The sequence below is a fragment of the Hylobates moloch genome, unplaced genomic scaffold (assembly GCF_009828535.3).
Source record: "Hylobates moloch isolate HMO894 unplaced genomic scaffold, HMol_V3 SCAFFOLD_2, whole genome shotgun sequence".
Lineage (NCBI taxonomy): Eukaryota > Metazoa > Chordata > Mammalia > Primates > Hylobatidae > Hylobates > Hylobates moloch.
The window spans coordinates 60,168,447-60,194,515 of record NW_026652277.1 but is presented as its reverse complement, the minus strand read 5'-3'; the positions used below and the strand labels follow the sequence as shown (position 1 = coordinate 60,194,515).

Here is a 26,069-nt window from a genome sequence, read left to right as displayed (position 1 = left end):
CACACACACACACACAAAAAAAAAAAAAAAAAAAAAAAAAAAAAAGAAAAGTATATCAAAAGTATATCAACTATAGTTTTGGCTGTGGTAAGACAGGAAAAGGGGAGAGGAAAACAGGATAGAAATTGTGAGCTGACTCCCCATCTTGTGTAGGGCACCATATAATTAACAGCATCTTGAGACACGCAGAAGTTTAGTTTTATAGATGCGACAGTGATCTCTAAAGAGGCTTCCTAAAGTTCTGCAAGTGACAGAGCTCATAATTGCAGAGCTCTGATTTGAGGACATGTCTTTCTGATCACAAAACCTATACTAGAGAAGACCACGGATATTCAGTGAACATACCTGAAGCTACAAAAAGAGCATCCCTTGTAAACTATGTAGGATAGAACTGAATGTAAAAAAAAAAAAAAAAAAAAAAAAATCACTACTACATTGCAGGAGAAGAAGGAGACCCAAAACAACCAATCCAAGATAGTAAGGGGTAAGGAGCCTACACTGAGGGCATCAGGAGACAAAAGAAAATTTAAAGAAACAATCTCCTATGAAGTGTCATCATGAAGAGGACCAGGAAAATAAGTTCTGAGAACAACAATCTGTTGAAATTTTTAGGTCTCTGTGGAAAACTATTTCTATAAATTGCTGAGGATGAGAGCATTGTTGAGGGGGAGCTGGATAACAGATGAAGGGTGCAAGATGAAAAATGTTCTTCAGAGAAATGTGGTAACAATGTTGATAAAATAAAAGTATCTGCCAAGCGTGGTGGCTCACTTCTGCAATCCCAGCACTTTGGCAGGCCGAGGCAGGTGGATCACCTGAGGTCAGGGGTTCAAGACCAGCCTGGCCAACATGGAGAAACCCCATCTCTACTAAAAATACAAAAAAAAAAATAGCTGGGCATAGTAACGCATGCCTGTAATCCCAGCTACTTGGGAGGCTGAGACAGGAGAATTGCTTGAACCTGGGAAGCAGAGGTTGCAGTGAGCCGAGATCATGCCACTGCACTCCAGCCTGGGTGACAGAGCGAGACTCGGTCTAAAATACATACATACATACATACATAAAAGTATCTACAAAGGATGAAAGGACCCAAATTCCAACCAGATATTTATGAAGACAAAGGACACTTATATCATCTTGAAGACTCATGCACATCTTCATGAAAGTTCATAAGATGAAAACAAAAGAGAAACGTGTGACACCAGTGACTAAGTAAGCAAGTTCTACATCCTAAACTACCTCTTCTGTGCTATGCATCCCACTCCTGAGTCCCATTCAACCCCCACCCTCGAACAGTAAAAAGAATATAGCCCAGGGACTTCATTACACAGTCTGGGTTTGACAACCAGACATCTAAAGTGATAAGTGCAATTTCAGATTACCTTCCTTGTAATTTTCATCTACAAATTACAGAGAATCTTTGACAGTACAGGCCTTCTTCTATGTCACATTAGTTGTTCTACTTCATTTTTCACTTTCCCAAAAAACTTTAGTTGAGAGCTTTTCTGTTTAGTTTTAAAAGTACTTGCAAAACTTTCACTTTATTATCTAATTAAAAATGTGGAGAAAATGTTTAAGTTATTTTTCTGGCCAGGTGTGAGCCATCAGAATCTGAGCACTTTGTGAGGCTTTGATGGGAGGACTGCTTGAGACCATGAGTTTGAGACCAGCCTGGGCAACATAGTGAGACCTCATCTCTACAAAAAAAGTAAAAGAAATTAGCTGAGTGTGGTGGTGCACACCTGTAGTCCCAGTTACTGGGGAGGCTAAGGTGAGAGGATTGCTTAAATCCAGGAATTTGAGGTTGCAGTGAGCTATGATTATGCCACCATACTCTAGCCTGGGCAATAGAACAAGACTTCTCTCTGAAAAAAAAAAAATTATTTTTCTCAGCAAGGTTCTTAACATTTCTGAGTATCATAATCACTCATCATTCATTTGTTCAATCAATATTTATTGAAGACCTACCCTGTGCTAGGTACTGTGCTAGACCCCTGAGTAAGCAATGTTGAACAAAAAGGAAAAATTGGGGTAATTCCACCTATTTTATATAATTCTTGGGAGACTCAAATGAAATAAGTTTTTGGGAGGAACTTAGAAAACTGTCAAGAAGATATATATATATATTTGTGTATATATATGTATATATATATTTGTGTATATATATGTATATATATTTGTGTATATATGTATATATATGTGTATATATGTGTATATATATACAGTGCGTATATATATGTATATATATACACACGGTGTGCGTATATATATGTATATATACACACACGGTGTGCGTATATATATGTAATATATATACACACGGTGTGCGTATATATATACACACGGTGTGCGTATATATATGTATATATATACACGGTGTGCGTATATATATGTATATATATACACATGGTGTGCGTATATATATACACATGGTGTGCGTATATATATACACATGGTGTGCGTATATATATACACATGGTGTGCGTATATATATGTATATATATACACATGGTGTGTGTATATATATGTATTGGACATATATATGTATATATTGGACATCTATATTGGACATATATATAGGACACATATATATACATATATATGTGTGTGTATGTATATATATACATATATATGTATGTATATATGTACATATATATATGTATGTATTGGACAGTGTGGGTCTAGGATTTGCACCATGGTGTGTGTGTATATATATATATACTGTCCAATACAGGGGCCATTAGTCATATGCAACTATATAAATTTGAATGAATTAAAATTAAATAAAAATAAAAGTTCAGTTCATCAGTTACACTAGTCACATCTCAATAGCTACATATGACCAGTGGCTACCATACTGGACAGCACTAATTTAGAACACTTCCATCATCACGTAAATCCTATTGGACAGCAGTTTCCTAAAAGCTGGGAGTAGAAACATGAAACAGAACATCTGAACGACACCAGGGTTGAGCAGTAAGTGATGCTATGTGAAAATATGCTACAGGCTGGGCACGGTGGCTCACACCTGTAACCCCAGCACTTTGGGAGGCTGAGGTGGGTGGATCACCTGAGGTCTGGAGTTCAAGACCAGCCTGGCCAACACAGTGAAACCCCGTCTCTACTAAAAATACAAAAATTAGCCGGGCATGGTGGCAGGCTCCTGTAATCCCAGCTGCTTGGGAGGCTGAGGTAGGAGAATCGCTTGAACCTGGGGGACAGAGGTTGCAGTGGGCTGAGATCGCGCCACTGCACTCCAGCCTGGGCAACAGAGAGATACTCCGTCTCAAAAAAAAAAAAAAAAGAAAGAAAGAAAATATGCTACAAACCACATGCTCAAAGAAAGATGGCTGATAATTCTTTATAAGATCATAAAACCATCACAAAGGAAAGATGTAGTTGTGATTTAAAAAAAAAGTCAGAGCTAACTTATTGACAGCTTAGTAAGTATAAGAAACTAAAGCTAATTGCTTTAAGTCAATATTAGATTTAATCCAAAGAACAATACTTGAAGTAAGCATTGTTATTTTCTCTGCCTTGTAGATGAGGAATCTTAAGCACTGATAGGTTAAGTGACTTGACCAAGGTTACAAAACTATTTAATGGTAAGCCCTTGAAATAAACTCTACTAAAAGAAAAGAAATATTTACGTAACAATAATATCTAAGACGCTGAATCGATCTCATTGAATTAGTCATTATGAAAACAGCATCAAGGTAATATATCACTATATGCCTTTTTTACTTTCAGTGATTGTTATTGATAATAATATTTTCACCATACTATCACTATTAGTTAGTTCTCTAAACTTTGTCTTCTTTCCTTGTCTTCTTTCCTCAGGAATGGCCTCCTTTCTCCCAGTCATTGTATCTCAAATCAAAACCCAAGCATCTTTGAATATTCACATGAAGTCCCTAAAACACTTGAGCCTTCACTGTTATCTCTAAAGTCACACAACATATATTTTCTAGATCATTCACTATAATGCTAATTGCACAATGATTTGGTTTTAATACCAATCTTTACTGAAGTATGCTATACCATTTGATGAAAGAGCATATATAGAGCATCTGATAAATAAATGATAATAATAACATATCTTGCATCAAGAATACCCTAGGTGTTCATCCAAAATTTATCATTTGTAATTTAATATTGTCTTCACAGTTTTTGAAGGCATAAAATATAAACACCCAGTTTATCTCTAATAAATGCTTTAGTTTTCTCATGAATTAGCTGAAACATGTTAGCTCTTTTTTCCTTTCTGTAATATAGGAAATAATAAAGATTATTAAAAAGATATATGTTAGATAGTCTTGTGTCAAAAAAGTCCATGCTTAGATTCATTATTTCTTTAGTATTATAAAGACCCAGAATGAAGGTCTAATCTCAAAACTAGCTGAAGAGATCAGATTCAAATGTCTGAATCTGTTTTTACAGAATATCCTTGGCGAAGTTTACTCTAAGAAATGTAACACAGTTGGACTGTCTTCCTTTGGCTATAAGACATCTTTCATAGGAATGTCCATTAATGTCTGGGAGGTAGTGTCGGGGGAGTGTCCAAAGGGGGTTGAACAGAAAATGTGCAGGATCCCATCTCAATGCAAAGTGTTCTTACATTAATCAAAATATATTTACGGAAATAGTTGCTTATACCTAGGTCTTATATTTTAGTCCCTATACCTGGAAATACCAGGGGGTATTCCCAAAGGACTGAACACTGAGCACTTACGGTTTCTCATCCTCATTTGTTTATTAGTTTCTCTGTTGTATAACACAGTCAACGTATTCTTTAAGCTTTAGTCACTGGAACTGGGTACCTAAAGTAAGAAACTGCCATCATGTTTGGTCTTAATTTTTCCTTTGTTTTTGCCAAGAATTGAAGAAGACTAAAACAGATGATCTCTCTATTTGTACTGAGTGAGGCCTGGACCTGGTACTTCTGTCACTTTTCTATCTCTGGATAAAAAGTTAGAAAAATCTGCAAAAGTAAGTATATGGCTTCATGGTGACCACATTAATACTATCTACTCTCTGATGTGCATAGATAACCCTAAGCAGTTTTAACAGTATCAGAAATAAAGTATAATGTTTCTATATTCATGAAGAAAATTTGATTCCTTTTTACTCACACATAAAATTCTGTGGAATTTGGGATAAAACTCAATATCCACAGATATTAGATAGAAAAAAAAATGAGTCAAGTCGCATTAAGATCCCAAATTTGGATATACAGACATCAGAAAACTGAAAATTCCAAGGTTCTCCTAGTTACTCACGATGTCAAAGCTATATTTGTGAAAAATCATGTGGTAAAGTGTGCTTGAGTTATGCAGAAAAATTTATTTTTTCTAACATTAATTTTATTCTTAACACTAGTTTTTGCTATTTTGCATTTGACATTTTATCATTCCTCATCCCAACTTGGAGATAAAAAATTTTTTTTAAACAAAAAGCTCCTAACAAGAGTCCTTTCAACAACCCTTGAACACGTACGTTTTCTGCAACTATAACAATTTGAAACTACAACAACGTCGACCACATAAGTATTAGAACTTGCACAATGGGGAAAATTTTGGAAAATATTTCTCCCTGACTTTGTGTGTAGATAACCTACTTAATAATCAGCCCTCAGAAATGGCTGGGAGGCTTTGAGTCAATGGAGAGAAAAGGGAAGTGATGGAGAATATTACATACTAGAATTCTTGCATCAAGAATAAAAAAGAAACAAATAAATAGAAAGACATCCCATGTTCATGCATTGGAAAAGTTATTGTTAAAATGTCCATAATGCTTAAAATACCCAATATGATCTACAGATTCTATGCAATCCCCATTAAGATTCCAGTGGCATTTTTTATAGACATAGAAAAAACAATTATAAAATTCCTATGAAACCACAGAAGACCCTTGGTAGCCAAAATAATCTTTACAACAAAGAACAAAGCTGGAAGCATCATACTATGGGACTTCAAAATCTATAACCAAGCAACCATGACCAAATCAATATAGTACTGGCATAAAAACAGACAGACTAATGGAACAGAATAGACAGCCCAGAAATAAATCCACGCATATATGGTCAAATGGTCCTCCACAAAAATACACAATGGGGAAAGGAGAGTCTCCTCAATGAATGGTATTGGAAAAAGTGAATATACACATGCAAAAGAATGTAATTGAACCCTCATCTTACACCATAAACAAAAATCAACCCCAGATGGATTGAAGACTTAAATGTAAGAACTGAAACTATAAAACTCCTAGGAGAAAGCAAAAAATCTTCATGATACTGATCTTCACAATGATTTGTTAGTTATGACCCCAAAAGCACAGGCAACAAAAGCAAAAATAGACAAATAGGACTACATCAAACTAAAAAGCTTCTACACAGCGAAGGAAAAATTAACAGGGTGAAAAGGCAACCTATAGAACGGGAGAAAATATTTGCAAACCATATATCTGATATGAGAATAATATCCAAAAAAATCTAAGGAACTACTTCAACTCAGTAGCAAAACAAGCAAACAAACAAAACACACACACACACACACACACACACACAGAAAAAAACCACATACAAAATAACTTGATTAAAGAATGGGTGAAGGACTTGAAGAGACAATTCTTCAATGTAAAACAGACCAACAGACATATGAAAAGATACTCAGCATCACTGATCAGGGAAATAACAATCAAAACAGAAGTGAGATATTACATAACACCTGTTAGAATGCCTGTGGTAAGAAAGATAAGTATTGAGGATATGTAGAGAAAAGGGAACACTTGCACTGTTGGTGGGAATGTAAATAGTGCAGTTCCTAGAGAAAATAAAGTATGCTGAGGCTCCTGAGAATATTAAAAAATAGAACTACCATATGATCCAGAAATCTCACTTCAGGGCATATATCCAAAAGAACTGAAATCAGGACCTTGAAGAAATATTTGCACCCTGGTGTTCACTTCAGCATTATTCACAATATCCAAGATGTGGAAACAACCTAAATGTTCATTGATAGATGAATAAAGAAAATGTGGTATATACATACATGGAATATTATGCTTTTAAAAAAGGATAGATCTCATGTTAAGCATTCTTAACACAATATAAAAAAATATAAAGAGACTCAATATTCAGCTCCTGGATTCAAGTAATATTTATAAAAAACAGATTTGTAAGCTAGGTTGTGTTAGGAGAGAAAGGATTTTCTGAATACTTAGTTCTCACACAGTACACTAATGGTAGGCCTGGAGACCATATCACAAACTTTTTAAATTTGTTTTTGTTTTGTTTTCCTCTTGGATAGAGAAAGTCCTGTTTATCATAAGTCTTAGTCATTAGTCTGGATTAGTGAAGAAAAAGCATATAATTAGAGGAAGGAAAATACAAGCCTAGCCCTTTTGGTCTTAGGCTGCCTCTGGATGAGGGAAATAAACAGAACTGGGAAGACAGTGGTTGTAATTTCTTCCCAGTTCCCTTCAAGGCCAAGTCTCATATGGGGAGAGATAGGATTAAGCATACAGGATTAAAATACAGGATTTTCACATACAGATTCAAGGCCCAGGCAGAGGTTCTTTAATTTGGATTAAAGAGGCTAAAATATGCAAATCATCAAGGAACTGTAATAGCCAACGCCTTTTCTCCTACTCTGTTTTGGAGATTCTGGAAGAACACTTTATTGGCATCTAGGACATCACTCTGTTCACAGGCTAAGATGTGACTCCCCACAATTCTTGTGCAACAAGAACAGCAATGTCTGAGTCTCCTGGGGAGCCTGTGAGAGAGGGCTGCTGAATCAGTGTCGATGTGGGTCCCATACCAGAAGCCGTGAGTGAGTGGATCATATAGGCTGGAAAAATAGCAGTCCCAGCCAGAACTCAGGGTGGTTTGCTGTACTAATGAGAACAGACTATAGTCAAGCTGGCAGTAAATATCAACAGGGCTAGCAGATGCCACGCAGAAAAGATAGCCAGCCCAGCAGTGCCTACTTGGCCAGTCAAAGGAACCCATACTACCGTTAATATAGGATAATTTTATATAGAAATTTTAATAGACATATAATGCATTCAACATTGTAAGATAACTGAACTACTTTTTCCTGTTTCTTTTTCTTTGTTTTATCCTTGAACATTTGTAAAGAATTAATATGTACCACAATGAAATCCTTTTATTAATAAAACGACTGTTCATTTTGTAGTCTCTACTACTTATAATAAATTCTTGGCTTCCCATTTACTTAATTCCTATCTGAAATATAAAACTTGAAGTTAATTCAGACTATCTGAGTTAGTTGCTTTAGTGTAGTTGTCATTAGGTAATGAAAGGAAGAAATGGGAATGAATGATGGCTTTTATGTACACTGCAAGTGGGCTGGGCAATATTCAGGTCCTGAGTCTCAATATAATGGGGGCCACATAATCATGAAATGTGACAAATCCAAAGAAGGTAGGGTTTTTATTCCACAATAAGAATCCAGGTGATTATTATAATAATTTTGTCCAATTTCTATGTTTCAAACTGCAAATCTATAAAAATAGTCCCAATATATTTCAGAGATGCCCATTAATAATATGTGTAAGTCTGAGCTGGCAGCATTTTACAACACTGCTTCCACGTATTTAAGAGGAAGGGTGCTGGTGAGTGACGAAATGACACCCTGCAAAACTTAGATGATAGCAACCTAAGGTGAACCACACAAACGCTTCTACTGATTTTTCAAATGTTGGGTCATCAAAGAGAAAGGGATATTGAAGGAGACAAAAACAATATATCCCAGCCTGATGAACTTAATACCTTCTTTAAACATAATTAGAAAGGTCCATTTACTGTATATAGCAGTGATGTCCATGAGGGCTTCCCATGAGACCCAGAAGCCAAGGCCAGGCATACTAAATGAGGAAGGACAATGTATATCTTCATACTTTCCCATACTGGCTTTCCCTATATGCTATTATCCAAAGGTTAGGTATGATGAAATTAAAATAATGGTTCTAATACCCTAATTTCCATTAGTAGAAGACTCTTTAGGGACACTGCATTAGTACAAGTATCATAGAACGGGACTTAAAGAAAATCTGTTTTTATTATTTGTTTCACCTTTTGGTGAGACAACGACCTTTGGGCTTAGACATGGCTTTTATCCATGTAGCACATGGAATGAAACCTGACAAAACTTGAAAACATAAAAACAAAACCTGCGAAAGTGCTGATACAGAGGACTGAACTTAGGGAGCAAAATATTTTAGTACCCCCGAGACTTGACAATAAAAGTATACATAGCAATTTGTCAAGCACACTAGAGAGAACCAAGGCCTTCCACAGGAAATGGGTGATAAATGCTTAGAACTAAAGACAGTCCTATAAGATGTTTGATATTATCAGTCAGAGCTCTCAAATAAAAAATATCTCAGGTCAAAAGCACTGAACAAGTTAGTGTGGGGGCATATAAGTGGTTACAGTAGTTCCGAAAGATGAAAAATCTTCTTTTCATTCAGACTTGTAAAACATTTTTTTTCAGATACTTAGTAAGGTGCTGAAAGTGACAGGAATATGCTGTATATAGTTGGTTATTTATGATAATCTCTATACAATCTTATTGAGGGAAATAGCTCCAATCATTCCTGAAACAAATGCTTCCAGTATATAGTCCCAAATTCAAGAAATTCCACTGAGAATTTTTAAATTTAGATATTTAGACCAGACAGGCTACAGTTGAAAATTAGAGTAAAATTTCTAGTATCTAGAAAAAACAAAAGCAAGTATTCAGCTCCTGTTACAAAATTATGCATTAAAGGAGCATTTGTTTTAGGCTATGTGTAGTTCTCACATTTAAATTGACAGTAAACTCATGTAAACTCAAACAATTTTCAAATAAAAATATTATTTAAGAGCCACATTTATTTTTCCCATGTTTTCTTTTTCTTTAACAGACACCATCAACCTTTACCCCATATATCAGGAAGATGCCCGGTAGAAGACTCATATGAAAAAGATCCTCTGAAGACAGAGGGGAGTGAGAATAACCTAACTGAATCCTCCACAGAGACGTAGGAGGTGCACACACACACATACTCACACTTACGCACACACACAGATACACAATTTGCAAAATCCTAAATGAACATGTTCAAGGATAGTATTGATTCTCATGAATAAATATTATGTTTAAAGTTAATGCTTGATGATCCAGCAAGGAAAATAAAACAATGACAGAAAAATAAATGACATCTAATTTATAGAAAATTATCTTTTAAAAATATATTGAGCACCTGAGTTATAAATAAAAATGATGAAACAAAAGATTATTAACCATCCAGAAATGTCTGGATTCCTAACACAAATGCTTCCCACTTACTAACATTAAAGTTTATAAATCATTGTACCTGGAAAAAAAAAAAAAAAAAAAGAAGTACAGGCTTTAAAATGTGGTTAACATGGAATACCATGCAGCCATAAAAAAGGATGAGTTCATGCCCTTTGCAGGGATATGGATGAAGCTGGAAACCCTCATTCTCAGCAAACTATCACAAGACCAGAAAACCAAACACCGTGAACAATGAGAACACATGGACACAGGGAGGGGAACATCACACACTGGGGCCTGTTGGAGGGTGGGGGTCTAGGGGAGGGATAACATTGGGAGAAATACCTAATGTAGGTGATGGGTTGATGGGTGTAACAAACCACCAGGGCACGTGTATACTTACGTAAAAAACTGCACATTCTGCACATGTAACCCAGAACTTAAAGTATAATAAAAAAAAATAAAATAAAATGTGGTTAAGGAGGCACACTTGGCATGAACAGAGTCAAAATGTACTCAGAATTTTTCTGAAAAAAGGGTTTATCCCTCCTAAGCAAAAGCAGTTGACATGCGAGAAAGCAAACACTACATTTTGATAATAGAGTGTGTTTTATATTCAAAAAGAGCAAGTACATTTTAAATACTAGCAAAGCTTTTTCCTGGTATGAACTGCTTCCTCATGAATCAGTAATTGATACAGCTTTTTTCTGAGTAGGCAATTACTTAATTTAAGAATCAAGATCTGGCCCAAATTATCTGAATTGGCTTTCTACCCTGATGTATGTTTACTGCCTTCCATTTCAGTTCAGTCAGTCAAACATATTTAAAACGTCCCAATTCTCTTTCTCCATTAATGCAAGATCAAGAACTAAATAGTAATCCTGAGCTCTGAAGTCTCAACACATTTTGTGTCTTTATATCTTCAATTCTTTATTGGAAAAAAAAATATGGAGTTACATTTGTAACACTTTAATCCTGGTCTATCTATCTCCTAAATAAGCTCTTTTCATTGAACCTATTCATACAGAGACAGAAGAAACTCAGTATGGCAATTTAATGAAAAAAAAAAAAGTATTACCCTTTATGTTTCACATCTGAAAGCTCTTTAATCTTCACTCTGCTTCCTATTTTATGTAATAATTCAATCTTCATATTGCCTTCATTTTGTCAATAATTGTTATAAATACCCCAATTGTGAAACATACAAAACCAACCAGAGAATAGATTCCATAAATATGATTAGTATTTCCACATGAATCCAATAGTAATAGCCTTGACAAATGATTGGTTGCTAAATAAGATGATGCAGGTGTGAAAAATTTGTAATTTAACACCTACCCAAAATAACGATTGCTACTTGATATATCTTAGTAATTTAGTAATATTATGTTCCATACTTCATTTACTAAAAAAAATCTGCTGAAATTAATTTCTATTGTTCAATATTTGCGTGGGTTACAAAGCCCACCAATGATTCTCTTTGATCAGGGCATAGGTCATGAGAACTTCCAAATACAGCAGGTTAGAGTATATACTGACACGTCTACAGATTCAAGGAAGGGCTCTGGGCCTAGGAAGTTCCTAGGAGCAATAAAATAAGAAATAATCTTTTCGTTTTTCTAGTTCTTGTTTCATAGTTTCATTCCCTGGCAACCAGCAGCAACTCCCAAATCATTTCTGACTTCTACATGTTTCCCACCTGGGACAAAAACACGCCTTCACAGCACCATGACAACCACACCAGCAACACAAGCACTTGGGTTCATGCAGGAAAATGAAAATCCTGAAAGGAAGCTGGGAGATAAAGGCTTACTATTCCTTGTTTCCCACTGGTAGGATGTAATTACAAAAATTACTTTAACACAAAGCTTCTGGTGAATGAATAGTGGGTAATTTGAGGGGCGAAGCCTAGGGCCTAGGGATTAAATTAAAAATGTAAAATGCTGAGTGATGTCATACAAGTTCAGCCACCTTCCCCCAAAAAAGTAGACTGCCTAAAGCAAAGTCCTTAATGATGACAGAGTAAACATTCTTATGAGATAGGCAGGGGTATATTTTTTTACGTGAGTTTAGACAAATGATTTATTTAATAGTAGAGGTGAAATTTATGACCCTTTAATTTTTATTAAGTATATTATTACAAATTAGAGTTTCAAATATAATTTTGTCCAAATTAAAGAGTTTCAAAATGTCATTTCCATACCCCTAAATCTGAAAAAGAAGTAAATTAAATATGCCCACCATGATGAAGTAGACACGTTTCTTTGTCATAAGCATGCCAAGTTTATGTTTTTTGTTTAATGAAAAGGATGCTATTCGTTTGCTAGAAACTGGCAGTGCTATGTGTTATGAATACTTGCCACTTCTGCACTAGAAGACACCATTATTTATATTGCCAAATGTAAAACTGCTTTAGATCTTATTCTTTAAAGGGTAATTCTAAAGCAGAGCCCTGCATTTTTGAATAAAAAAACATATTTTTAAACAACTCTTCATATGTTTCACATTGTGAAAACAATACAACTTTTCTATTAAGTCAAGGAAGAAGAATCCACTATATATGGGATTGATTGATTGTTTTTGTGTTGTTGAATCGTACCATATGACACATTATCTTAACAGTTTCAAAGCTGTGACTTTTGTTAGAAACTCAGCTGAACAGGAATTAGGGGACAGGAAATAGAAATAGATATTTTCATTTGGTCAAGCAGAATAGCTTAGGGCTCCAGAGTGTGGGAGAAGCATAATTTTTGTTTTGTTTCTAGTTTTAATCTTGTTTTCTGGAGACATAAAGTCCTCCTTATCTATAGCAAGTATCTTTCATAGGCTCCCAATTCTGTGCAGTGTATACCTTCAGATCCTCAGTGATACACCTGAGAATGAGAGAGTAGAAGGCAAGAAGGGGCATTCTAACCATCGACGAGCCAATAACTTCTACCTCACTCTCAAGCTAATCTCTACCCATCCCTACCACAAGAAATGTTTAGAAGGCCATTCATACTTTGCCTCTGAGACATGATTATGAAAAGACACCATGCATTTTTTTAACTCAGTGTTCTAAAAGATCATCTATCTTAATCTACTTAAATTGGACCAACTTATCATCCTCCTTTATCAAGTCTATTTCTGTTTCTCATTTTATATACCTGAATTCTGGAAAGAGAATTCTCTAGTCTTCTAGATTGGAATTCTGAGTCCTCCTTAAACAATCTCTCTCTCTTTCCCCACGCCCTCCAACATCTACCCCATCACAAAACTCCATCAGTTTTACTTCAATTTCTATCCATTTGGCTCTATCTCTCCATCACCTAGTTCAGGTCCTAATAGATTTTAATGTATAACACTTGCAACAAACTACAGAACTCAAATGAATGGCAGTTCTGAGGAACTAAACTGCCAAATCAAGAAATGTAGCCAGCCAATTACTGTGATAACTAGCAAAATAGGGCAGAATATTACATGGGCCTTACTGATGAAATCCTGCAGGGTCAGAAATGTCTTGCTTATGATCAGAACTCCTACTGATGACTTGCTGTCAGAGAAATGTATGGAGACCATGGTTCTCAAACACATTTCACTCCACGTAAGTCTTAGCTTACGGATTTTATTCCTCTTCCTGTATAACTCATTAAGAAAGACCTCATATGTTTCCTAAAATAAAATCTTGAATTAATCCAGAAAAGGCACTATTTTATATAGCGCTTTGGTTTTCATTCATAAATCAATATACCTTTCTAAACCTAATTTTTTTCAATTTTACATTTTAAAATAATGGAATACATTACAAAAATATATTCTTAATTTACAGTTGGAAGGTATTTGATCTATGAGAAGACTTGGCTCTCTGTCTTGCTACCAAGAAGTTAAAGGAAGAATTTGAAAGTTCTGAATCTGAATCACTTGTTCCCCTAGGCAAAAGAGTTACATTTCTAACATATATGGTTACAATTCAAGATTCTCAGAAGGAGGTAAATTCATATCATCCACAACTTAATTCAATCAGAACTTCATAAATAAGAAGGTGAAAATCATTAAGCTCATATTAATGTTTATCATGGAACAGTTTAAGAGAACTGAATGATTCAATTTTGATTCAAGTTTTAAGGTAATTGAGAGGTGACAAAGGAACTCCTTTTGCTCTGATCCATGACCATTGAAACTTGTCTCAAAATATATTATTCTAGTTGGTGGCCTACTTCCACTGTAATTGCAATCTAAACTGAGTATGTTGATGCCATTGAAATTGACATTTTAAATAATTTTCTAAAGCAATGTTCCAAATTTCTGTAATTCCAATTCCTTTGTATATACATACCCTGACTGTTAATTTCCCTATTCTATCATCTAAAAATACAGTAAGTATTAAACATAATATTTCTTGTAACTTTATTACTTCAAGAAAAAAATAATCTCTTCTTCTTATAAGTATCAGACTAATGAAAAGTACTAGGGCTAATATTTATAGAAATAGATATCTTCAGGAATTGAAATGTAGTAATAGGGTACAGCTTGATGAAACTACAGTTATGACAGACGGAGCTGATGGGAGGACAACCACAGTAACTGATCTGGCTTCCAGTTCTTCTATACAATTCCATAGCATGTGGCCTATGCTTTCCTAAAAAATATTTAACCATTGCTTTGAAAGAGGTTATTAGATATTAGTAATATGGAACAACCAAGATTTATATATTAGTAATATGGAACAACCAAGAAAAAGCACTCTATCCTACTATCTTTTCTTTAACATAACCAGTCTTCTGATTTAGAATAACATTTTTAGAATATGAAAATTGAGTATTGTAATTTAACACCTACCCAAAATAACGATTGCTACTTGATATATCTTAGTAAGAAGATGAAGACATGTTTGTCATGAAGACAAACAATGACTAAAGAAATGGTTCAACTTTAACAAAACTCAACATGAAAATCTTCTGCAAAGATATTAAATATTAACAGTTAATTAAATAACAGCTAGTATTGATTAAGCACTTATTTTTGTTGAATACTACATTCAGTAATTTGCATATACATCTAATATTATTACAACTGTGCAATATATATTACTTCTTTTTTCATTAAAAAACTGAGGCTCAGAGAGGTTAAGTACTAATCTAAGGTAACAGAACAACTTGGTGTGCAGAGCTATTATTACTCACACCAAGTCTAACTGCAAAGCCACTACAGTGACTCTCTAAGCTAGGCATACATTTCATAATACTGTATTTATTAATACAGTCCTGTTGTTTCAAATGAGAAATTTCTTTAAAATTTTCAAGATGTGTTAACTTTAAAGTTATCTTAAATTGCACTATTCTGTTCATAAATAATTTTAGGGGAAGATAATAGCATCTGAAAATCAAACTAATGACTAGGTAGCAAGTCTCAAAGGGCAATCTAGAAGACAAATTATTTCTAAATTACTTATATTTACTTATATCTGTGTCATTTCCCTAAGAGAAAACTCCTTATTCTTAATTAAGAAAGTTGTCCTGGCAAATGTAACAGACTTCTTGAGATTTGGTTAAAAAAAATAGATTCCTAAATTTTCTTTTTCTCCCCAAAGGAAATTTTATATCCAATGTATAAGCATATCTCCTTAATAGTAAGTTACTTCAGGTTTCATTTAAACAAACAAAAATAGAAAACTTTGATGCAGCATAATTCACTTGACTTTAGCAGTTCTAGCCTAATTTGAAATAAAATTCCACAGAAGAATTTGATTCATTGTCTCCTCCATCTAGTAAAAGTTTTGCAAAATAGATTTTAAAGACAAGTGGCATTATTATTTTCAAATATATCCACCACACTGGTCTTAAAACAAAAAGCAACTGTTTGCCATGCCAGTATATGTCCTTTAAAAGGTTTAAAATAAGTGATAATTCATAATTAAAATACTTCTATAAAGCACAAACCACAAAGATTTTCAAATTTTAACATAGGCTAGAGAACCAATAGTTTTAATATAAAGGTATTAAAAGAAGTCATATCAGGGATATATAAGACACTGGAATAAATATCTGTTACATATACTCTATGCATTTTTTAAAAACCAAGCCAAATTTCATGATTTATAAATGTAAACTTCTTTTGCTACCTCCGCATTATACAAGAGCACATGGCAATCACATTCTCTTACTTGATGGGAGAGCTGTTTTCATCATATCTTAAAATTATATTTCATTATTAAGCTTTGTCAAGATGCCTACCTCTGTAGTGGAAGTCTTTGGACATGTCTATGGGAGACTGTTCTACTGCTGATCTCTTGTAGACAACATGAATCCTTCCTTTTTCTTCCTCCATCTGTTTACCTCTTTCCAAGGGTTCAATGAAATACTCTTCATTATCACTTTTTATCATTCCAGCCTAGAGAAAGCACAAAATGTGTTAATTTAAAAAAGAAATATCTATCATCTTCAGCTCACAAGCACATCTTTTTAAATGTCAAGAATATGACTTGTGAAAACTAACGCTTTTTCTTTCCACATTTGGCCATAAATTTAAAATAGTTATTATTAACTATCAATAATTCATATAAGGTAAAAATTCACATGACAGAAATTAAAAATTCATATTAAGGTATTACAGAATACAAAATTTACATAGGATAAGAATAGGGAAATCATACAATGTATGTATTTTATCAAACTGCAAAATAAGTGCATTTATATATTCTACTTGGTATTTTATATCTAGTAAGAATCATATGGGACACATAAATTCAAAAAATCTCTAATTTCCCATAGTAACCCATTGTGGAGCAGCTGTCCACACGTTACATATGTTTTTACTTATTTACATCTTCCCACCAAACAAGGTGGCATGAGAGAAATGAGTTCCATGTTACATTCAGTATGCAAAGTTACTTCTTTAAAATAGTCTCATTAAGCTTCTATGGAAATCCCACATTTCTTAAGTTTATTAATTTGAAGAACTAACTCATATTTGTCCTAGCTTAATCTAACTTTATGATTAAAATTATAACTTTAACAGTATATATATATATATCCCCCTCAAACTGCATCCTTTCACACTGAAAAGCCTATTCTTGCTTTCAATTCCTTCCATCTCTCTATTTATTGTTTTCTGATTCTGTTTCATCTTTTAATTATTCAGAGAACACCAGGGCTATGGCCAGTACTATAGCTGAAGAAAAATGATGGTTTTTTCTAAAATGTGATATTTCTTAAACATCAAGTCCACATTATAGTCAAGTAGTTGTGGCTCGTGTTTCTACTTTAAACATCATACAATAATACGAAATATTAATTTAAATATAAATTTATTTGAAAACAAAATTTGAACAAATATTGTGTTAGTGTGGAAACTGTACTTATTTTGAAAATATATATCAGATTTAGAGATGCCATATTTCTTTCTCAGACTTTTAACTTATTCTGTATTTTCACATAAGAGGTCACTGGCTCTCATGCAACACAGACAAGGAAGGAGTTTCTTACTCCTTCAAACTATGTTGATGTCTTTGCCATTATGCTATCAAGCAACATAGAAATGAAAGGGAGGTGTCCTTTACCAAAGAGCATATGTTTTCAGCAAATATAAATACATATATATTCATATATGTATATAAATAAATATATATATATATTTAGCAAATATGCCTAGGACTATAGCTTTTCTGTCGCACTCAAATCTGTCCTTTTCCTTTCTGTTCTGACTTCTACACCTGGGTATGGTATTTCCCTTCTTTCCCTTTGTAAGCCTCACAGGGAATTTTTTTGGTTTTTTGTTTTTTTTGAGACAGAGTCTCGCTCTTTGGCCCAGGCCAGAGTGCAGTGGCGCGATCTTGGTTCACTGCAGGCTCCGCCTCCTGGGTTCACGCCATTCTCCTGCCTCAGCCTCCCCAGTAGCTGGGACTACAGGCGCCCGCCACCGCACCCGGCTAATTTTTTGTATTTTTAGTACAGACGGGGTTTCACCGTGTTAGCCAGGATGGTCTCAATCTCCTGACCTCGTGATCCGCCCGCCTATGCCATCTCCATATGCCACTTCTATACTTGCCTTTATGATGTGCACATACAAACAGCCCTGGAACCTATGGGGCGGTGTCTCACAAGAAAACATTACTACAACTCTTCTACTATTCTTGGCCCATACCCTCTGGAACAAACCTCTAGCTTTCACTTAAAAGAGCATTGAGCTAGTGGGTACTTAGTAGTAATGCTGATCTTCCAGATACTCCAATAATTGGAGTTTCTTTCTTTATCTGACTAATTACTTTATATTTAGTCATGTACTATGAAATACACAGTGTTTTTCAAAAGTTACATAATTAATTATTCCCTATTCAGAGTTGTTCCTATTGGTTAAGGGATTCACCTCTTCTACAAATATAATTTCCAACATCTTCCTTACGCTTTCCAATTTTAACTTTAATATCTTCTATATTACGGTCATATTATTTTATCTCCTATTACCAGTAATTTCAACACTCACTGCTATTGGCCTTCTCAGGCATTAATTAATTATTGTCCATAAAATACATCCAAACTAAGCACAAACACAGTAAACTTATAAAAAGTTAATAAAATGTATAAGGATAAAATGTTGTCTCATCCCTAACACCATCTGTTGGTAGCAAAAAGCGTGAACCGGCTTTATCTTGGAAAGATAGGTCTGTTTAAATATATGGAAGTTTATAAGGTGAAGTGCATCAGCATGGGAGTTTTAGTATTCATCTTTATTCCAGTCTTGTCTTTGCCCCAAATCCGCTGTCACTGCATTCTGTAACATCTACATTATTCGCCCATCCTCGTAAGTCCACTAACACTTCCTTAGTTATAAACATCATCATTGTTTATTTGGATTACAGAAACTCCCTATCTTAAGATTTTCCAAAGATCATAATGATTCTCCCAGATGAGTGCCTGACTCAGGGAAGAAACAGTGCCACTGAAGCGGTCAGCGACTCTGAGCAATGCGCAACGGCTATTGCAGTCACTTGAAAGTGATAGGGAGGGCAGTGAGGATTAGCCCATGGGCCTTTTGAAAACACTTCTCCATATCTGCTATGGCAAACATTCAAATTCCAGGCCACATGATGTTATTTTACCCCACTAAGCCACAGGTAAAACAAAATTCAACACAATTAAACATCTTACTCAGAAAGCAAAGAAAATTTAAGTCAAACTGAGTCAATATTAGTGACAAGGCAAGAGTTGGATTAAGTGACATCCAATAACTCCATGGACCCAAAATCTGAAAGTCGGCCCTTTTATTTATTAATTTAAGCAAAGTTTAATGAAAAGAAGTACTTTATATAGGCTGGGCGTGGTGGGTCACACCTGTAATCCCAGCAGTTTGGGAGGCGGAGGTGGGCGGATCACGAGGTCAGGAGATCGAGACCATCTTGGCTAACGTGGTGAAACCCCGTCTCTACTAAAAATACAAAAAAAAAATCAGCCAGGCATGGTGGCGGGCGCCTGTAGTCCCAGCTACTCGGGAGGCTGAGGCAGGAGAATGGTGTGAACCTGGGAGGCGGAGCTTGCAGTGAGCCGAGATCGCACCACTGCACTCCAGCCTGGGCAAGAGGGAGACTCCGTCTCAAAAAAAAAAAAAAAAAGAAAGTACTTTATATAAAGCACTGCACTAAATATACTAATTAATGAGAAATCCTGAAAGACAGTTCATTTGTCCTCATTTGACTAAATCCAGTCGAATAAATAAAATACATGCCTACTGAAATTCAATGAGTATGCTATGAAAAGTGCAGAAAGTAATTGACAGGGTGGTTGATAGTAAAATCAAGTAAAATTCTTTTCCTCCATCATCTTACCAGACACAGAAAACTGTTAGTAGGAACTGTTGATTTCTCACTCAAAATTGTCTAGTATCTATTTCAACTGAAATGTTCCTAGTCCACATCACAGTAAACCTTCTCTTTGGCCACTGTTACTGTTCACATGATCTACATATTCACACAGTGTGGCAGCGAAAATTGCCCTTTAAAATTATCATGTTAAATTTGGACAAATTTGAATTTGGTAGCAAGTGGAGCAAGCATGTAAGGGCTCAAAACATCAGGTGCTTCTTTCTCACTCACATAAAGCTCAGGATGGTTTTGGATTGGCCAGGAAGGGTTTCTACTCCACACAGCCATCCAGGAGTCCAGGCTGACAATGGCTCTATCATCTTAATATAAGCTTCCAGTATGCCTAGTCAAAACAGGAAGCAGTATGAGAAAGCCCACATGGGAAATTTTTATGAGCTACCCCTACTCATGGTATTCACCATTTCCACTTAATGCCACAGATAGGATACAGTTGCATGGCTCACAGCCAACTGCAAAGAGGGCCAGGAAATGTAATCTGGCTGTATGCCCAGGGAGAAGAGACAAATGGATTTTGATGAACAGATGGAAGTCTCAACCTCCAAAAAGATCATGCCACTCCTTTGCTTAAAACACTTTAATTGCTTCCCATTGCCCTTAAAACTGCACTCATCACTTTGGCCTTTAAGGCCAACACCATCTGCGCTGCCCACCATTCTCAAGTTTGCCATTCTCAGTGTCCTCACGAGGCCCCAACCTCAGGGGATTTTGTTCAATTTTCTTTTTCTTTTTCTATTTCCAAGGTCCTTAAAACCTCAGGTCTTTGCAATGCCATTCATTCTGCTTAAAGAGCCACACCACACTTCCCTAAGCTGGCTGGTTTTTATTCTCCAGGCTTCAACTTAAATGTTATCTCCTTAAAATGATTTTCTTACTCCCTCACCTCACAAAAATGAGGTGCCCTCATCTAAATTAGATCCTCTCTTAGCCAATCATTCTAACTGAAAGTAATGTGTTCTTTTCCCTCCTGGTCCTTAGCACAAATTTCAAGGGTCTATTTAGCTGAATGTGAAATCTATGGTTCTCTGTCTCCCCTGTGGAACCGTTAGCTACTAAGGCACATATATCTAGCTTAACTCACCTTTGAGCCTTAAGCTCCATCACAATTGCTGGCACAAAATATGTATTCAATAAAGTTCTGATGAAAAATTACATGAATGAATGAATGATACAAATGAGGGAATGAAGAGCTTTTAGACTTTCGGTGATTTTCCAAAGATGGGAGTATTGCTATAGTGGGGATAGAATAGAAGGAATTAGAGGTGAGGCCGTTGAGTGGGGAGCAAAGGTTCCAAAGCAAGCTTGTCCAACCTGTGTCCTGTGGGCCACAGGCAGCCCAGGACAGCTTTGAATGCAGCCCAACACAAATTCGTAAACTTTCTTAAAACGTTATGAGATTTTTTTGTGATTATTTTTAAGCTCATCAGCTGTCGTTAGTGTGAGTGTATTTTATGTGTGGCCCCAAACAATTCTTCTTCTTCCAATGTGGCCCATGGAAGCTAAAATACTGGACACTCCTGTAAGTACAAAAGCTCCTGGCACACATGTGGACAGCAAGCAAGCCATTCATTCAGGGAAGAGTTCACGCAGGGAGGCTCCAGAACAATGCCACGGAGGACTATTAGTACTACCTTGGGCCGGAATTTTAACATGTAGAAACAGAGATCCAAAAAACAAATAAAAAAGAATGTTGATTGGATGGACTAGAACAAAATACTATTTTCATATTTCTCTGATGATTAAGTGCCAGATAGAAGCAAGCAAGAAGCTAAAATAACAGTCCAGATAGCAAAAGCAGCAATGGGAAGAGAAAAGGGTAGGGGAGTGGGGAAAGAATTAATTTAAAAGTGATTTCAGGAAAAAAAAAAAATGGTACCTTTTAAAATACAAGCTCCTCTACTCAAAACTTTCCAAGATCTCCCCTTCTCACTTAGATTAATAACCAAAGTTCCTACCGAGTCCACCTAGGCCCTCCCTGATCTCAGCATCACTGCCTTCAAGACTCCATCACCGCCTTCAAGTCTCCATCACCTCTCCAGCCTAATCTGCTCACTCTCTTCCTTGCTGGCTTCACTCCAGCCATGATGGGCTCCTTGCTGATTCTTGAATACTTAAGGGGTGTTTCTCCTTTAAGACCTTCGCACTGGTGCTTTCCTCTACTAGGAATCCTCTTCCCCCAGGACTCTGCGTGGCTAACATTTTCACCTCCTTTAAGTCCTTGCTTAGGTGTTGCTTCTCAAAGAGCATACACGGACTACCCATCTGCTTCTCAACCCAGCACTCCAAGCCTCTTTCCCTACACAGTTGTTTCCACTGCACTTACTGTCCTCCAACACACTCAATCACTTAACTGCCTATCATGTTCATTGTTTACTGTTAGTAACCCACCACTGCCCTTCTGGTCAGGAATTACTTCTTGGTCTGCTTTGTCCAACTCGTTCAACTATTTATCTCAAGTGCTTAAAGCAACACCTGACATAAACTAGACACTCAATAAATGCCTGATAAACGAAAAAAATCAAAGAAGGAAGGCATAATCTAACCTTAGTTTTGAAGTTGGATGACTATGAAATTAATGTTTTCATTCACAGAAACAGAAAAGCCCAAATGGCAAGCTGACTGGAAGGCAGGAGAAAAAGTTAATGTGTTTTGTTTTAACCATTCTCTTGAAATAGTGATGGAAATTCCCAGCATTCAGTGGAGAAATACAGAATTGTAATCAAGAAAAAAAAAAAAAGTCATAGCCACAATGGATTTGGGATACATCTTCTCAAGGGCAATAGCTAAAGCTGTTAACAGAAATTAAGAATAAAAGTTCATAAAGAGATTTGAGGGAAGGTCAATAGAGAATCCTAGGAAATGTCCATATAACATTAGGAAACTGTCATATAGGAAATTCCTAAAATCTAAACTCTAGACCATGGCCTATAAGGCCCTCCATGTCCTAGCCTTGTCTATTTTTCTGGCTTCTAACACTTTATGCCTTGCTCTTTCTGCTCTAGCCACATGGTCCTAGTCCCACTGGTACTACCCCACTTACATCAATTAGCATCTCTTTCACTCTCTATCCCAACATTTTCCCTTCCAGCATGGCTAGGTGATTGCCTGGCCCCATTCAGTATATAAGCTTCACATGGGCATGGGCTTTGCCATATTCACTGCTATGTCATATCCCAGGGTCTAGCACAGTGCCTGGCTCAAAGTAGGCGCCTAACACTTGAGGGAGCATGGGAGAAGAAATCAATGTAAGCTATGGACAAGTGAAAATAAACACCTTAGATTTGGAAGGCAGTTGAAAAGGAATGATGAGAGACACGAGGAAAACCAAGAAGAGTGTCATGGGCACCTAAGTAGGAGAGAGTTTTGTCAAAGTAAAAGTAACTGCAGTGAAGAAGACACAGAGAATGAAGTCTGTGAGAAGGAAACTAGACATGCAAAAATATTTAATTAGAGTAGTGGGGGCTGAAGAGATATTACAAGGAATTACAGAAAGAGTCAGTGTCAAAACCACATATTTTTCAGATCCCAGAATATTCACAGCCATTAGGGGTAGATTCTTCTGCACCTCTTCCCATCACACTATATTAATATTTCTCTGAGCAGCTACCAAAATTGGAGTGACTATTTTTAAAGTACCTGAGATTTTAGACAGGACTGTCCCATACATACTTGAGAAAGGAAAAAAATCACCAGTGCTAATAACTAATAGTGAAAGTTGTTTTATCCACTAGAATGTCCATTTAGGTAGTTATGCATTCAACAGATGTTTTGAGAAGCTCAAAGACCATGCACTGTCATACACGACCTAAATAAAAAATTCACATTCCTGCTCTCAGGTCTGCAACATTTTATTTCACAGGACACATTTAGTACATATGACAATAAAATGACTTACAGGAATAAGTGTGCATAAAATTCTAAGTACTACTATTATTTATAATGACACCAGAAATTTATGACTTAGAAATTTTTAGAAGTGTCATGCCTACAATTATATATTCTCCTGAGGGATTCTGTTTAAAAAGATGTAATCATTTTTAATTTTCATCCTTAATCTCAATTAATTGGCATACAATATCAAGATAATGTTTTATAAATTTCCCTGTATAACATAAAGTCCTTCACATAAAGTCCTGCATTGATATATGCAGAGATTCTAATCTCTGCAATGATATGTGAAATATTTAGTTTCCCAAACTATTTCCCAAAATTTAACACTAATTTTTTTAAAGTATTTATTTTTAATACAGCATTAAGCACATCATGTTAAACATATTTTATTTTGCTTTAATTCTTCATATAGGCCCTCTGACAGCATTTCGGAGGGGATATTTATAAAACAATGATGTGTGCTAAAAAGCCAGCTGCAAAAATTCCCCTCATTTGGTCAACTCTTCCAGCTACATCACTCAACTCAAACACTGCCAAGAATTCAGAATTAAGTCAGATAGTCTCGGATGATGAAAACAGCGATCACAAAGGCCACACTCCTTACTCACTAGGAGGGGTCCTCCCAGCCGTATTTGAAGCTCAATTCTAATAAACTAGGTTAGATGGTTTTCTAATTCTTATCAGAACATAAATGGCAAATGAGAACGAGGGGTGTGGGGTATAGAGAGTTTCAGATGAGATAATGTCTACGAATGCCCTTTATAAACTATAAAGTCCTGCAAGAAATGTAAAACACTAGTTTTTATATGTCTATAATAATAAAAATTGGTCATCAGAAGACTAAATTGTGTTTAAGACAAAAATCAATCTAAATGACATTTTTTAAAAAGTTCCATCAAAAATTACAATGTTTTCTTAAAATTCTGTGCCAAATATTCCAAAAAACTTATGCCATGGACACATTCCATTTCTAATTGTGACAACTAAATGTTGTTTTATTTCAGTTCTTCTCAAATCTGCTAAGGAAAGAGAATAGAGATGGGTAGCTTTTTTTTTGGTACCTCATGAAATAGGTACCAATCATTTAATATAGAATTGCAGCTGAAACTAAATATTTATCACTTTTGTGCTAAATCTGTTACAATCTTATACTAATTCATAGCACAGAAATACATAATAAGTTTTAAATGTCTGGAAAACATACTGAGAAAAATGTATATCAATATTGTGTGTTTAAGAGAGAGAATATATGTAAATATAATATTCAAGTAAGACTATCATTATACCTTAGTGGTACAACAACATTATTTTAGTTCACTAAGGTTCTCTGAAAACACATTCTGAGAATCACCATTTCACTGTTATTTCCTCAAACATCTGTTCTATCAATGTTCCAAGCAAACACATTGTCTAATTCCATTTACAATTAGAATGGACAGATTTTACTATATGCAGATGATTTCTAAATATTTCCTGAATTTCAGGCAGCATTTCAATGGCCTCTCCAGAATTTCTGCAAAGGAAGGATTGAGGAAGGTAAAGTGGTTGAGAAGGGCTGGAAAGTAGAATGACTAGTACTGATCTGAAGCTGTATTCGCAAACCAAAAGTACTATCTCTCTACTTAAATAAAAGAAACTCAACTATTGAGATGCATTCAGACAGAGTATATAAAGAATAACAGCAGCTGGAGTAGCCCCCAAGCCATGCCTTCAATTTCTATAAAGCTTCCCCTTATTTTAAAGCCAGAGAGAATTTTTCTCTCTTTTGAACTCCCAGAATTTTATCTGTATTTCTATGGCATTTATCACTGTCGACTTTGTATTACAATTATTTATGTTAACTGTGCTAATGCCTGGAAATTAACAGATGTTAAATAAGATGTTAACTGTACCCAGATATAAACCTGATTAAATGCCAAATTTACATTTGAGTTTAGCTGGCATTTCATTCAATAATAACCCTTCTGGATGCTTTCTGTATCTCAAAAGCATCCCCTGCAAATGGCTAGAGTCCTACATTA

At 35.5% G+C, this 26,069-nt stretch overlaps 1 protein-coding gene across 1 annotated transcript in view; it reads right to left on the bottom strand.

Moving 5' to 3' along the window:
- Positions 1 to 26,069, bottom strand: part of ADAMTS3 (ADAM metallopeptidase with thrombospondin type 1 motif 3) — a 284,850-nt gene that overhangs the window by 124,852 nt on the left and 133,929 nt on the right. The window contains exon 4 of the mRNA XM_032150423.2: positions 16,517 to 16,673. Coding sequence (XP_032006314.1) covers positions 16,517 to 16,673 — 157 coding nt within the window. The remainder of the gene's footprint in view (positions 1 to 16,516; positions 16,674 to 26,069) is intronic.